This window comes from Capronia epimyces, assembly GCF_000585565.1.
Source record: "Capronia epimyces CBS 606.96 chromosome Unknown aczIQ-supercont1.2, whole genome shotgun sequence".
NCBI classification, from domain to species: Eukaryota; Fungi; Ascomycota; class Eurotiomycetes; order Chaetothyriales; family Herpotrichiellaceae; genus Capronia; species Capronia epimyces.
In genome coordinates, this window is record NW_006912905.1 from 674,661 (window position 1) to 689,920 (window position 15,260).

At 53.5% G+C, this 15,260-nt stretch overlaps 7 protein-coding genes across 7 annotated transcripts; 3 read left to right on the forward strand and 4 right to left on the reverse strand.

The window, feature by feature from the left end:
- Window positions 1-539: 539 nt before the first annotated feature.
- A1O3_02061 (uncharacterized protein) lies at window positions 540-2,487 on the forward strand (the record flags this gene model as incomplete). The annotated part of the gene is made up of 3 exons (XM_007732204.1): window positions 540-1,037; window positions 1,112-1,930; window positions 2,167-2,487. The coding sequence occupies 3 exons, from the start codon at window positions 540-542 to the stop codon at window positions 2,485-2,487; spliced, it is 1,638 nt and encodes a 545-aa protein (XP_007730394.1).
- Window positions 2,488-3,265: 778 nt separating this feature from the next.
- On the reverse strand, window positions 3,266-4,063 carry A1O3_02062 (uncharacterized protein; the record flags this gene model as incomplete). Its single annotated transcript, XM_007732205.1, has 1 exon — window positions 3,266-4,063. The coding sequence occupies one exon, from the start codon at window positions 4,061-4,063 to the stop codon at window positions 3,266-3,268; it is 798 nt and encodes a 265-aa protein (XP_007730395.1).
- A 1,117-nt stretch (window positions 4,064-5,180) lies between these two features.
- A1O3_02063 (myo-inositol-1(or 4)-monophosphatase) lies at window positions 5,181-6,535 on the forward strand (the record flags this gene model as incomplete). Its single annotated transcript, XM_007732206.1, has 2 exons — window positions 5,181-5,484; window positions 5,715-6,535. 2 exons carry the CDS (start codon window positions 5,181-5,183, stop codon window positions 6,533-6,535), a joined length of 1,125 nt encoding a protein of 374 aa, XP_007730396.1.
- A 263-nt stretch (window positions 6,536-6,798) lies between these two features.
- On the reverse strand, window positions 6,799-7,908 carry A1O3_02064 (uncharacterized protein; the record flags this gene model as incomplete). Its single annotated transcript, XM_007732207.1, has 1 exon — window positions 6,799-7,908. One exon carries the CDS (start codon window positions 7,906-7,908, stop codon window positions 6,799-6,801), a length of 1,110 nt encoding a protein of 369 aa, XP_007730397.1.
- A 978-nt stretch (window positions 7,909-8,886) lies between these two features.
- A1O3_02065 (uncharacterized protein) lies at window positions 8,887-10,965 on the forward strand (the record flags this gene model as incomplete). Its single annotated transcript, XM_007732208.1, has 2 exons — window positions 8,887-9,264; window positions 9,361-10,965. The coding sequence occupies 2 exons, from the start codon at window positions 8,887-8,889 to the stop codon at window positions 10,963-10,965; spliced, it is 1,983 nt and encodes a 660-aa protein (XP_007730398.1).
- A 794-nt stretch (window positions 10,966-11,759) lies between these two features.
- On the reverse strand, window positions 11,760-12,179 carry A1O3_02066 (uncharacterized protein; the record flags this gene model as incomplete). The annotated part of the gene is made up of 1 exon (XM_007732209.1): window positions 11,760-12,179. The coding sequence occupies one exon, from the start codon at window positions 12,177-12,179 to the stop codon at window positions 11,760-11,762; it is 420 nt and encodes a 139-aa protein (XP_007730399.1).
- Window positions 12,180-12,835: 656 nt separating this feature from the next.
- Window positions 12,836-14,251, reverse strand: A1O3_02067 (uncharacterized protein; the record flags this gene model as incomplete). Its single annotated transcript, XM_007732210.1, has 1 exon — window positions 12,836-14,251. One exon carries the CDS (start codon window positions 14,249-14,251, stop codon window positions 12,836-12,838), a length of 1,416 nt encoding a protein of 471 aa, XP_007730400.1.
- Between the last annotated feature and the right edge of the window lie 1,009 nt (window positions 14,252-15,260).

A 15,260-nucleotide genomic window follows, 5' to 3' on the forward strand; every position in this document is an offset into this window, starting at 1 on the left:
GATTGATACATACCTCTGGGTCGACTTCTAACCTTCTCTACAATCTGAGTTTGCCCAACCCCTCAATCCTCAGACTCGTGCCGATGCACCGGCAACGGATCGAACCAGCATTCCCGGTCCGACACTTCACAGTGGAATATTACTCTCCAGCTCCAGCTCAGCCCTTGGTGGCGCGAGTGGGAAAGTCCTCTTCCGCCGAGATCACGAGCACAGAAAGCTCTTTCATTCCTTACTGGTTCTCGGTGGAGATCTGACAAGGATCATGCGGTCGCCACGCTGCCACCTCCTCCCGGCAATTGATGAATAGCCGACACCCTCGACTCATGCATCATGCCTGAGGTTTGTGGGGAACCGGGGAAGTTCTTCGGCTTGGTAGCAGAGATCTGGGCCCAGGTCCGGGGTATTGTATAGCTCCCGCATCTCAACATGCAGTCTCTTGGTTGGACTACTTAAAGCTCTAAAGCTCTGTTCATCCCTCTCTTTTCCTTACAGGCTCCTATCACGATATCGGTGTCTCGACTCCATTCCAGATCTTCAAGATGGGACTCCTCCATCTCGTTGAAGATCGTCCCACGCCGAAATGTGTTTATAATTGGCGAGTTTACTTTTCGGCCGCAGTTGCTGGCTCTGCCGCCATGATGATCGGCTACGACAGTGCATTTATCGGCGGCACTTTGGCATTGAAGTCATTTCGGGACGAATTCAAGTTCGACGACCTGTCCAAGTCCCAGGTCAACCTTCTGAGCGCCAACATCGTCTCCTGCTACCAAGCAGGTGCCTTCTTCGGAGCCTTCTTCGCCTACCCCGCCGGTCATTACCTGGGTCGGCGATGGGGTCTGGTCATTTTCAGTGCCCTCTTCACTCTCGGTGCTGGCTTGATGTTGGGAGCCACTGGGGCTCGTGGTCTCGGCTTCATCTATGCCGGCCGGGTCCTGGCCGGTATTGGGGTTGGAGCTGCTTCCAACTTGTCTCCTATTTACTGCTCCGAGATTGCGCCTCCAGCCATCAGAGGCCGTCTCGTTGGGCTTTACGAAATGGTATGTGCTATGGTCCACGCTTACGCCCCAGATCGAGACTGAGACTCCAAGACTAACTCCTCCATTTGTTGCAGTCATGGCAAATCGGTGGCCTCGTCGGATTCTGGATCAACTACGGTGTTTCCGAGACAATGACTCCTTCTCACAGGCAATGGCTCATCCCGTTTTCCATTCAACTGATCCCAGCTGGTCTTCTTTTCGCCGGAGCTCTAATAATCAAGGAATCCCCCCGATGGCTCTTCTCCCGAGGTCGTCGTGAACAAGGGATAGCGAATCTCTGCTGGCTCCGCCAACTTCCCGTCGATCACATCTACATGCAAGAGGAAGTCTATGCTATTGACCGCGCCATTGAACATCAACAATCCACCATCGGCCTCGGGTTTTGGCAACCTTTCCGAGCGGTGTATCGGGATCGCAAGGTCACCTACCGCTTCCTCCTCGGCGGCTCTCTCTTTCTGTGGCAGAATGCAACGGGGATCAACGCCATCAACTACTACAGCCCGACAGTGTTCAAGAGTATCGGCGTCACCGGCACAAACACGTCCCTGTTGACGACGGGCATCTTCGGCGTGATCAAGACCGTCGTCACCCTGTTCTGGCTTTTCATCCTGATTGACAAGCTGGGTCGGCGCGCCTTGCTCATGTACGGCGCGGTGGCGGGATCGTTGTGCATGTGGTATATTGGCGGGTACATTGCCGTGGCTCGGCCGGCCGACCATCCTAGTGACACGTTGTCGTCGGGAGGCATCAGCGCGATGGCATTCTTTTATCTCTGGACTGCGGCATATACGCCGTCATGGAACGGAACTCCCTGGGTGCTCAACTCGGAAATGTTTGACCAGAACGTGCGGACACTAGCTCAAGCGTTTGCCGCGGCCAACAACTGGTTCTGGGTAAGTTTTGTCCACTGTTTACTCTGCTGCTTTCCACTGTTTACTCTGTTGGTCTTATCCTGTCGTCGGTTGTGTTTACTCTGTTGGTCTTGACCATCCTGTCGTCGGTTGTGTTTCCACTCTGTTCGTCTTGACCATCCTGTCGTCGGTTGTGTTTCCACTCTTCGTCTTCACCATTGCTGACGGATTTCTCGTGTACTTCACAATTGCTGATTGCTGACGGACTTCTCGTGTAGAACTTCATCATCGCCCGTTTCACACCCCAAATGTTCGCCGCCATGTCATACGGAGTTTACTTCTTCTTCGCCTCGCTCATGCTCTGCGCCGCCGTCTACGTCTTCTTCCTGGTGCCTGAGACCAAAGGGATCCCCTTGGAAGCGATGGATCGGCTCTTCAGCCGGGACGTAGCGGCCAGACGCGCACACAAGGTCGTGCTGGCCGATCTTCGATTCGAGGACCGAGAGTTTCGCCGCCAGTCGGTGGATGAGAAGGGCGCCGTTGTGGAGACGGGGGTGGTGACCAGTGTGGGGTCTGCTATGCATCTCGAGAGGGTTTGAGCATTCGGCTGCACAGCACTGGCGATTGCCCGCGGAGGTGGCAGCTGTTCAGCTTATTCTCTTGTTGAGACGTAATAAACCAGGTCGTCGTCTATTCCCTAGGCATGACATTAGTATGGTGGCATGAATATTGGTGCTTCTTGGATATGGTGGCATGAATATCGGTGGCATCTTGGATATGGAAGGATAGTTATTCTTGTTAGATGGAAGAGTGTATCGGGCTCGACATTGACATTGATGTTACAAGCCGGTAGGGCAGGTATATATACCTACCTTGTATATACCTACCTTGTATATACCTACCTTGTATATACCTACCTTGTATATACCTACCTTGTATATACCTACCTTGTATATACCTACCTTGTATATACCTACCTTGTATATACCTACCTTGTATATCCTACCTTGTATATACCTACCTGGTCAAACCCAGGCACTAACTTCAGGCCTAAAGTGCATTCCCAGCCTTGCCCATTAACCAGAAGGCTGGTATAGGCAGTGGGCATAGTCTGGGCTCCCCCCTACCATACCCCTTTGATAGCGAAGGATGGAACATTTCAACCTTGACATACCTAAGGTATAAGCTACATATCCCACGCCAAACGAAGGGTGTTCCAGGTCCAGTTCCAGGTCCAGTTCCAGATCCGTTTCATTTCCCATTACAATTCCCATTCTTTGCCATTGCATTGCCATTCGAAGTTCAATTTCAAATTTTTGAGATCAGATGCGATGCGATAAAATGAGATTCTATAGTACCATGACCATGATCAATCATTTATAGGCCATCCCCCCCCTCCCCCTCCTCATCCCACTTTTGGACACAAAACTGCAATGCCGCCTGATACCCAAAGACACCCAGACCGACGACCACGCCGACCGCCTTGTCGCTGAAATAGCTGTGGTGGCGCCAGGGTTCGCGGGCGTGCACGTTGGAAATATGGACTTCGACGAAAGGGAAATTCGTGCCCAACAGGGCGTCGCGGATGGCTACGGAGGTGTGTGTGTAGGCGGCGGGGTTGATGATGACGGCGATTTTGGGTTTGGAATTGGCTGTGGAGGGGGAGTTGGTTGTGGTAGGGGAATTGGTCGTGGAAGTAGAATCGCCCGTGGAAGTGGAATTGGTCGTGGAAGACTTTGGGTGCGTTGGGTCAGTTGGTATTGTTGTTGATGTTGCAGTTGGTATTGCTGTTGGTATTGATGTTGCTGCTGGGATTGATGTTGGTGTTGGGATTGATGTTGATGTTGGTATTGCTGTTGATGTTGGTATTGATGTTGCTATCGCTGTTGGTATTGCCGTTGATGTTGGTATTGTTGTTGCTGTTGATATCCCCCCCACGAAATGCTCATGCAAAAAATCCACAATCGCCCCCTCGTGGTTCGACTGGAACGGCACGACCGTGACGCCGAGCTCGTTCCCCCGCTGCACCGTCTTGTCGACCACCTGCGCCAGCGTCGTCGAGCCGTAGAGATGTGGTTCGCGGTGGCCGAGGAGATTGAGGTTCGGTCCGTTGATTAAGAGGATTTTGCGGGGGGTCTTGGGATTGCGAGGTTGAGGCTGAGAGTCGGACGACATGACTACGAGGAAGAGTAGATCGTAGATAGAAGATAGTAGATCGTAGCTGGTTACTAGTTACTCGGTTGGGTACTAGAGTCTCTCGTCTCCTGTCTCTCGCCGATTCACTGCAGTTCAAGGATCAAGAATCAAGAACAGGTCACAGCCCAGCCCGACTCGATTAAGATCGAAGTTAGATCGTGACACGAGGATAGTGAGTAGTGAGTAGTGAGTAGTGAGTAGTGAGTGAGGGTAGTGGTAGTAAGTGGTAGGAAGTACAGTATCTATCTGGACGAAGTTCTGTACTGTCTGCTGTCTGTCCAGTGTCGCTCTCACTCACTCTCACTGTCGCAGGCCAAACCTATACAGACTCAGATCCGTCCCTAATGGAGTACTTACTGTATGGATACTAGTATCTATGGTGGTGGCCGACCTGCTGACTACGTACCTAATTAGTATGCTATGCATATGCATATACATATACATATATCCTAGGATATGATTTGCCAGCCGAGTTGCCGACAGTCAAAGTATGTACTCGGTAGTGTAGTGTAGTGTAATGTAGTAATAACTACGGATTGTCGGATCCTGGTGGTGGCGATGGTTTAGGCTTCATCTCCATCTCCATCCATCTCCACCATCGGATAAAGACTCTGCCGCCACGTCAAGTATGAACCCTGACCCTAACCCTAACTCCACCGAAGGTAGGTAGGATGGGATCAAACTTCAGCTACAGTTACAGTTACAGTTACTGTCGTCGAACTCAACCACTGCCGGATACTAATCTACTGTAATTACTACAATCTACTGCTCTACGTACAGTGTACAGTGTACAGTGCGGATACTCTGGATGTGGATGTGGATGTGTATGCAGTGCTACTGAGGCTGTATCCATCCACCATACCAGACACCAGACACCAGACACCAGACACCAGACACCAGACACCACACCACACCACACCACACCACACCACACTACACCACACCACTGCACACCACTGTACAGTCCTGCACGGCGCGGCATCACATCACGGAAATACAGCACGGCACTACACAAACAGCACGGCACGGCCCTACACCGGATATACACTATACACTACACTACACACACTACACTACAGTATCCGTACAGTAGACAATGCCGCCTCCGCCTCCACCTCCACCTCCGCCTCACCCACGTCGGGAAGACCTAAGGCTGGATAAGGAGGAGGAGAAGAAGAAGAAGGAAGAGGAGATTCCAGACGCCGAATTCGATCTAGATCTCGCCGACATCTACTCGTTCGCCATTCAACTGGGCCGAGACGCCGGAGCCCTTCTGCTCGACAGCCTGCATAGGCGACGACGAGATGGGAGTGAAGATGAAGCGGACGGCGATGGCGACGGCGAGCTGGACTTGGAGGAGAAGATGAATGCTGTCGATATTGTCACCGAGACGGATCGCGGTAGGGGTTCCCCAAACCATCCATTTCATTGCCATTCATTTCATTGCCAGCATCGGTTAATCCTGCCTTATCTTGCTCTTGCTCTTCATCATGATCTCCTGCCTGCTATTGCTCATCATAATCTCCTGCCTGATCTTGCTCTTGCTCTTGCTCTTGCTTTTAATCATCAGACCAGACCAGACCAGATACAGATACATAGGTATTTATGAACCCCCACTAACTCCCCCCAGAAGTCGAAGACTTCATCCACTCGGCCATCGCCAACCGCTACCCCTCGCACGCCTTCATCGGCGAAGAGACCTACTCCAAAGGCTCGTCGAAAGATTACCTCGTCAGCAACGCGCCCACCTGGATCGTCGACCCTCTCGACGGCACCGTCAACTTCACTCACTCGTTTGTCATGTTCTGCGTCAGCATCGCCCTTGTCGTCAACCAGAAACCCGTGATCGGGGTCATCTACGCCCCACTACTGAACCAGCTGTTCTCCGCCTGCAAGGGCAAGGGCGCCTGGTTGAACGAGACCACGAGGCTGCCGTTGCTGGGCAAGGTCGGTGTGGGGCCCATCCCGCGAAATGCCCCCTCGAAATGTGTCTTCGCCTGCGAGTGGGGGAAAGACAGGAAAGATCGGCCCGACGGGAACCTGAGCCGGAAAGTAGACAGCTTTGTCAACATGGCCGCCGAAATTGGCGCCAGAGACGGCAAGGGAGGTATGGTCCACGGCGTCAGGAGTCTGGGCAGCGCCACCATGGACCTGGCCTACACTGCCATGGGCGCCTTCGATATCTGGTGGGAAGGTGGCTGTTGGGAATGGGACGTCGCCGCCGGGATCTGTCTGGTGCAGGAGGCTGGTGGCTTGGTCACGACGGCGAACCCGCCCGACGATTGGGAAAGTGCTGCGATTGAGGATGCCAAGTTAGGTGGCCGCTTGTATCTCGCTGTTCGACCCGCTTGTGGTGGCCCGGGAGAAACGGCCAGAGAAGGGCAAGAGAGACTGATCAGAGAGGTCTGGAGAAGAGTGCGGCGTTTGGATTATCCTAGACCTGGAGCTTAGGGGTTGTTTATCTCTATCCAGTCCGTCCAACAGATCTGGGTTGTTCTTGAATTTGATCGCGGGAGCGTGGCCGTAACCGGACCAGAGCGAGCAGAGAGAATCTCAAGAAGCCCTCGCCAGCGCGTAGCTTGGTCAGAGCCGTGGGCCGGAATCTTCTAATGAACCGGGGGCGTCGCAAGACAGGGCATGTAAACTAGAGTGAATGGTCAATGAGTTGCTCTTCATCTTCACAGTAGGGATGTGAAGAATCGAGGGGATCAGGCTTACCGATGGCCATCCTCCGCGGTTTGTTCGCTCGCCTCAAACTCGGACGTTCCATTCCATCCCATGTGCTCTTCTAATTTCTTCCATGCCACAGCCCCGCGTTGCGCATGCTTGTCGGGCACTTCCCTGCCCGCCTCATTGGCTGTCCGCGAGAATAGTTCGAACGAAATATACCCTGAATATCCAGCCTTACAGACCACCTTCAGGATCTCCAACACCGGTAGATAGCCTGTCTTCTCAAAAGGAAATAGTCGCGCATTCCTGGACCAAGACATACGCACCGGCTGTTCGGGATCGTACCATTCGTGTCCCGGTAGAAGTGGCTTATCAAGTCTCTCACCGTCGCAGACTTCGACGTAGAAGACTTTGCCTATGGCACGGGGCAGCTCTGCCCGCAGCTTGGAAATCGATCGTTGCAAGTCATCCCAGGCATGTGGCACCAGGCCCGAAGGCGAGGAGGGGTCAGCGAACACCCGTCCAGCAAGATTGAATGTGTCGATACAAGTGCCAAAGTTGGGTCGGCCGACTTCCAAAACAATTGACCATGCAGCATCCCAAGTGTCAATATGCGTTCCCCAGCAAAGCGCTTCGTATGCGAATCGTATGGGAGGACTCGCATCAAGACCAATGTCGGCAACCTGTCTCAGATCCGCCACGATCCTGGTGCGGTCCCCCGTGCAATAGGAGGACGGCAGGAAGTTGGAGGGGATTTGTATGAGATCGGTTCCCAGGCGATGGGCGAGTCGGATCCAAAAGTGAAGGTTCTGAATGGCGGTTTGGTGTGATACAGGGTCAAGGCGACCTTCATAGTGCATAAACGGTTGAAGACATAAGATTGCCAGTTTGTGGTCGGCGCACAATCCATGGATGTAGTCAGCAGCGGCCAACTGTCGTTCTTGCTCATCCGTGGAGCCAGGAAAGGATGTTCCTGACGGCGAAGGAGGACAAGAAACAGGGAGAGCGTTGGCGATGGCCTCGAGGTCTTCGAAAAACAACTCTATCGCTTTGAACCCGTATTTCTCGCATAAGTCGAGCCTGTGTTCAAGGCTCTGGTGCCAGGCTCGGCCTAGGGACTGAGACGCAATGGCTGGGATAAATCTAGGAGACATGACGGAAAAGGTCAATCTGAAAACGATCGAAGTTATGATCACAATCACCGATTGACCATTCTTTTCTGCCAAACTGTAGGCAGAGTAAGATGACAGTCGAGGCATATAACACCGTCAGTGCCCCATTCTGTGTGTATTTGCCGACTTATCTTTAGGCCTGTTCTTCTAGTGAAACCAGATCAACTGCAATCTATTACAGTGAAGCGCGGGTTGTCCGCCCCATCATAGTGCTGTACCATGCATGGCACGGCACAGGGCGGACGAAGTGTTCCAGGAGGATGGTCGAGACTGGACCCTGCAGCACCCCGAGTATGCCAGTTGACGTGTTGACGTGCCAGGCATGTGCAAGCGAAAGGTCTCGACTCCAACCTCGCCGGAATAATCTTTCGCCGTCGAGAACGGGAGAAGCCCACTCAAGAAGCCTGAGGAGCCTAAGCCATCCTGATGGCCTGGATGGCTGCTGTTACCGATGAGGTTGCCGGGCTCCATAGACGACGGAGGACTTCACGATGCAGAAACTGGAACGTAATCCCAATGAAAGGCCGTCATATTCCCATATTTCCTGGGGCCTGGGAACTCGCTGTAGTGGTCTTGAACCGCCCGTCCGCCTCTGCCTCTGCCGCGTTCGAATCCTGCCATTCCACCCATCGTGGACGCACGGCTTTCCGAGTAGGGAGCAGCAGCCTTCAGGAAAGTCCCCGATACTCTACTGTGCGTCCAGAGTGTATTGACATGATACTGCTGCGCCGTGGCTGTCGCCAGGTAGACGGAAGAAGGAAGAATCAAGCAGGCTGTTGGGGGACGGACTTAAGGACGACGCCTGCGGAGACAAGCTGCTTTGGCTGGTACTGTACTCCGAACTCGACTCATTTTCATCGGTGCGAACCCTTTGCTGCGTAGTTGTGCCATTTCCCCTTCTCTTCTAGTCGATTTCCTTTGTCTCTGTATTCGATGCCCTGTTTGCCGCTGTGATGCGAAATGAGCAGCTCTGGCGCCCAACTATGGACATGCACGCGCTGTCTTCGAGCCCAGCGGCTGCGGGGTGTCGCCACGCTCCCTCCCTCAAGAGCCACTGAACCTCGTCGCCCACTCAGCACCACACCACTCGTTCAGGAGGAGGAGAAGAAGCCGTCGGAGTCGAAGGCCGGGCAAGAAGATGGACAAGAGCAGGGAGCCATGTCTCGCAGGCTGGCCGAGATGGCGGAGGAGACAATCGATACAGGCAGCAGGAGTGATCACAAGTTAATGCAAGACGTCGGCTTCTCAGACGAATTGAAGAAGCAGCTGGAAGAGAGGATTGCCCAAACAAGGTTTGCTGCAGAAAACCAGAGAGCCGCGAGCGTGGTCAACCTTCCGGTACGAGAGCCCTAGACCTAGATTTGCTCGGTGGGATGGATTGATTGATGGCAAACACTTGTGCAATTTGTTCCATGTTGCTGACTGACCAGACAGAGTTCGGCCGGGAGAGGTACCCAGGATATAGCAGGCGCAGAGCCGTGGAAGGGATCCGAATCCCTCCACGACTCGGCTCTACGGATGCTGGACGATAGCCACAAGAGACTGCGGTCGCCATACCGAATCCCATCGATCACGCAGAAAGTCGACCTGCGACCAGCACTCAAAAAGAACATCTCTGCTGCAGACCGGCTGGCCAACGCGCGAGACAAGACGTCCATCTATGCGCTCAGCCAACAGCAAGAGCACGCCATGAGTGACGAAGAGCGGGAGAAGTGGCGCAAAGAACTCAAGGAACGGTTCTCGCCGGGGGCCCGACCCATGCCCACCACAATGCAAGGGCTGGCGAGCCTGGCCAACGAGCGGATTGAAGACGCCATTGCGAGAGGCCAATTCAAGAACATCCCTCGAGGCAAAGGTACGAATGTCGAACGGGACTACAACGCCAACAGCCCGTTCCTGGACACCACCGAGTATTTCATGAACAAGATCATCCAGAGGCAGGAGATTGTGCCTCCGTGGATCGAGAAACAGCAGGACCTGGTCAAGGCGGCGGCGAATTTCCGAGGTAGACTGCGCAACGATTGGCGCCGGCATGCCGCCAGGATGATTGCAAGTACCGGCGGCAGCGTGGAGGATCAGGTGCGTCGAGCGAAAGGGTATGCGCTGGCCGAAGAAAGAGTCAACCCGCGAGCCCGCAAGGTGGAGAGTCTGAGTTCCATTTCCAGCGACGGTCGCATCACGAGCATCACACTCGAGGAGCGCATCGCTGCAGGCGTACCTGCCGAGCGGCAGGAGACGGTGGAGATCGATGTGACCGAAACTTCTGCCGAAAGCACAACATCTCTTGCGGACAGGAGTAGTAATGCTGCAGTGGCGGCGGCGACACCGACTCCATCGCCCATCAACGAAGCATTTACGATCACAACAACCGCTGAAGAGACATCTACGAACACAGCCACGACGGCACCCACGGCTGTAGAGGATTTTCCGTCCACAGTTCCTTCTATAGAGACATCGATGGCTGATCCTCCGTCATCTTCATCTTCATCTGCATCTACCTCCTCACCACCAACATCACCATCATCCCAAGAACGCCAAACGCAACCGCCGCCACCACCGCCAGTATTGCCCATGGCCCACCCGTTCCGCGACCCAGCTTGGGAAAAGACCGAACTGGCATACCAGACGCTGGCGGTACAAGAACTCAACGCCCTGACCCGGTCGTACAACTTGATGGCGCCCAAGCTCGCGCAGAAGCCGTACTTCACGCTGCAGCGCGAGCTGGACCGGTGTTTCGCCGACGTGGCGCCCACGCTAGCCGACGAGATTCTAGAGCGCAGCCGCAAACCCGCGGGCAAACCGGCCGTCCTGCCGCATCACGAAGGCGGCGTCTTGGAGCGCTTCGGCCAAGGCATCGGCGCACAGAAATACAGGGGCCACGAAGGCCGGATCAAAGACGAGGTCGAAGGCAAGGGCTACGGCTTTCGGGAGTTCTGGCGGGATTTGTTTGGCTCAACCACCAGTTCCAGTTCTAGCTCCCGTTCTCGTTCCAGCTCTAACCCGGGAGACCGAAGGGGCCGCGAGAAGGGTGTTGCATGAGCCGACGCGCAAACCGAACCTAGAGGCTGCTGCCCAGCCCTATCCATGTTTCGCTCGCTCTCTTGAGCTTCTTGCGCCCGGCAGTGTCATGCAGTGTCATGGGTGGATGTGAAGGCCTAATGCCTCCTGAGCCTAAGCTTGCCTTGCTTGAGACACAGCTGAGATGGCGCGATGGCAAGCAAAATTGTATAAATATCTATATCTATAATGAACTAGAACGACATACGTGACACGAAGCATCGGGGATTGTAAAATATATAGAAAGGGTTTAGTTTACTCCGTACATAGACTTAAAAAGGGTTTAGTTTACATCTTACAGACTTGGACAAGGTAACAAACGAGACACAGACACAGACACACATGGTATTCAGGCTCTATCACTATCATAATGCATCTAAGCTGATGAACGTGCTAATCCGGACTGTTCCACCCACCCAGGAGACTTGACTACCTTGATCAATTCTTTTTCTTCTCAGATACTGATGATGCCGACTGCTGTCAAGGCGCAATCGCATTCGCAATCGCAATCGCAATCCTCCTCCCTCGATGCTGTGTCCCGCATGTACCTTGACACAAGCTGCTTGACATGTTCAGCACTCGCACACGCACACGCCCAAAGTCCTCGACTCGACAATGGATATTTGCTTCTTCTCGCCTCTCGAGTTGTGACAGTCGGTTCCGATTCTGTCCACCGTCCACAGCCCACCGCCCACCGCCCCTCGCTCGCCGCCGAGCCAAGTCACTCAAACGTCATGAAACCTATCTGCTTCATGGGACGGAACAACAGCATAGCATCATCTGCGCAAGAGAGCCGAGGACTCATCCAGTCTGTGCTCACACGACATTCTGTTCTCCGACAACTTGCAACCGTCGCAGACACACGAGTCATAATCATTCAGCGTTGACTGGGCGCTGGCGTCTTGAGGACTAAGGGTGTTGCTGGACACGTCGGAGATCGGTCGAGCAGTCCCTGCCCTTTCCAGATCATCGTGGCGTTTTGCCATCTTCCACACCAGCCTCAGATGTATCATGATGATGCACAGGACGATGACAATGAACAGGCCTATGGCGGCACCCTTGAAGCCATCGGGAATATCGAACCTGGACGACTTCGCAAGACTCTCGGTGGGAAGAGGGGAGGCTTCATGGCTTTCGAACCTGCGGTTGATCAATGTCGGAGTTGGTGTCAGGGTTGGTGCCGCGGTTGGTGCCATGGTTGCTGGAAGACCAGTTTCGCGAACGCTGTGCCGGTGAGAGCTCAAGTCGGTCGGAAGGGCCGTGGTAGGGCGAACAACGCGGGGCATCTTGGAATATGGTCAAGTTGGATGTCGTGGCTTGTGTGGGTGTGTTTGATAAGGTGAAATTTGGAAAGTAAAGATAGGTGTGGAGGAGGTTGGCCCTTCAGGCAAAGTAGTAGTAGTGCAATGATCGATGTCGGGCAACTGGGCAGTGGTCTGAAGCCGAGTTGCTCCCTCAGAAGAAACAGAGTGACACGAGAGATAGAGATAGACGCAGAGCATCCTTTTGAAGGATTTCTGATGAGGACCTTGGTGGAGAGTGTGGGACATTTTAATGGCAAGACGAAAAGTATGCACTCATTCATGAAGCCAGTTCAGATGAGGACCATCCGAATTATGGTTCAGAGACGGCACTAACCTCGGGCAAAGCCATGTGCTCTCGGAGACTACTGGCTCTGAAGCGCTGAACGTGGGTCGTATGGATCAGATGTCCGGAGGCAGCGTTATGGGAGAGTGCTTAAAGTGGACAGTGGCATGGTTCTTTGCAGCGGCTTCTGGGCCAGGCAGACATTTTCAGGTAGAGCCGAAATGTAACTGGATCTGCATCTGGATCTGGTGCCCGGCGCAGATCCTCACCAAGACTGACTGGTTCTGCGGCGTTGGAGCACCTGCCCTTCAGGGATTGCCAGTCCGTCTAACAGATCTGGGTTGTTCTTAAATTCTGGGCTGTTGATGACATCCTGAGCTTTGGACATGTTTCGTTCTATAATGATTTCAGGAACCTTGTCGTTGTATATGGCATCTGGTGCGAGCCCCGGCAAGCCTACCCCCGGACTGCCAAAGACTTTGGCAAGGTATCTCATCAGGCTGGTGAGTGCTCTCTGTTTGCTCGTGTCGTCGGAATCTTTGGTGTTCTCCAAGGTCGTAGAGATGATGGCAGGCATGTAATAAGGAAGAACGGCAGTTTCATCGACATTCCCATCTACATTCAGACCGGCGACGAGCTGTTCCTTGTTCCGCTTGTCCAGCGCTTGAAAGGCTTTGGAAAACAGTTCGGCTTGCTCAAGGTCGGCAGTGCGGCCCATGGTGAGTAACCTCAGCAGTGCGCGGTCTTCCTTGTCGCTGACACTAAGCCGCCGGAAGCCTTTAATGGAAAGCATATTTCCGCGCTTCGTCAACACTTTATCATAGCCTTCCCGCAGGTTCGATCGGCCGGCTATGATGTCGAGGGAAACTTCGTGGACGGTTTTGAACGCTTGGAAAACAGGCTCGATCATGTTTCTGGCGCCGGTGGAATCAATATGTCCAGCTGCGCCGGAAACATCGAGAATCTGCTCCATGAATTTCAGCTCGAACGCATGTTCGTGACCTCTCATGTCCAGAAGCCCTTCTAGGTTGACCGGGACACTTTCGGCTTGTGCTAGTTGGCCGGCGTTGAGATCCGAACCGAGGTCCAGTCCCAACATCACCTCCTCTCGCTTCTCGGGACTAAGATAGTCCAGGGCAGGAATCATGCCAGCTTTGGCGGCCTCCAGCAGCAGACTGTCATGATTCTTGCTCCGTAACCGATGGCGGGTTGTATGAAAATAGTCCTCCTCCAAATTGGGATCTTTCCCCAGGTCGTTGATGACCATGGACAGGACCAGAGCGAACAAGTCCTCTTGACACTGGAGACCGTCTGTGAATAATTGGCGCAGCCATTCGAATGATTCTTTGGTCAGCCGATACTCGGCCTGCTGGCCAGAAGTGAATCGTTCATAGTCGTCATTGTGAATCCAGCGGAGCGCCAGAATACCCACCAGCGTTCGGTTAATTTCGTCGTAGTTGATCCCGTAGAGAATCTGTGAGGGCGTCGGTCTGTCCGCCGTGCCATTGGCCTCACGTTGCCGGGTGGTGCCTTCAACTGCTCCTGCAGACTTCAGACGATCCAGCTCTGGTTGGAAAGCTTCTCTGATCTGGACGAGGCACTCGGTCTCATCCAAGGTGTAGAATTGGTCGAGACGGATGGTCTCCTGCAGAGAGCACCAAGGCTGAGGATTAGGCGTCATCTGGAGTTTCGATCGAATATCATAACGCGGGTAATCTTCCTTTCGCAACCATATTTTCCGATTAAAAGCATGATCAAGGTGACGGTTTGCTGGCAAGGTGACACAATGATGACTCCTCCAAACAGAGTCAGAGGTACAAACGCGCCTTTAGTTTGAAGCAGGATTTGCTATGGCGGTGAAAACCGACGTTTCATGCACTGTGGCTGTGCAGAATGCAGTGAAGCTGCAGCGGATTCCCTCACTTCCTCAACCCAGCATTGCACGCTTTCAATGCGCGGCAGCGAGGATGAAGAAGGTTGAAGAGCGGAAAGCTCCCCGCCAGAAGAGTGAGGGGAGTCAGGCTGACTCGAGGCTTCTTCTCACAGAAGCAAGGCGCAGTTCTTTCTGCGCGGTTGGAAGGAGGACAATGAGACGGCCAAGCTGGATGTAAGATGCAGCTAGCAACTAGCAATGCCCCATCACGTGACCTATGGGCTCTGGTCTGTTCACGTGATAGGCTCCGTGGTACGGAGATTGCAGGTGGGTGCGGCGCAGCTAGCAGAACCGCCTAACCGCCACCAACTTGACTTCATCCTTCAAATTCACGTCTCACTCCTCTAAAACTGGGATCCTTCCTTTCCTTTTGCATCACGAATCTGCCCTTCACGCAGCTCTGGACAACTAACCTCAAATACTGGGTAATCACAATCATTCTGGTGAATACAAATGCTTTCTTTTTGACCAGGTCTGGCCACCACCTCTCACAGCTACGTCCATCCTCTGCATTCCGGCTTCCACCAAGTACCTAACAGTTACCTATGTAAGAGGATGAAGATGGATATTCATAGCGATGCGTAGGCGGGATAGGATCTTAGAGCTCTCATGAAGGGGCGACCGTTGCAACAGTACTAACACCTCAATCCTGGGCGGTCACCCACCACCCATACACACTCTTTTGAAGGTGAAGAACATGCAGCAAAGTGAGCTCTATGAATAGAAGAACATGCAGCAAAGCGACCTCTATGAATAA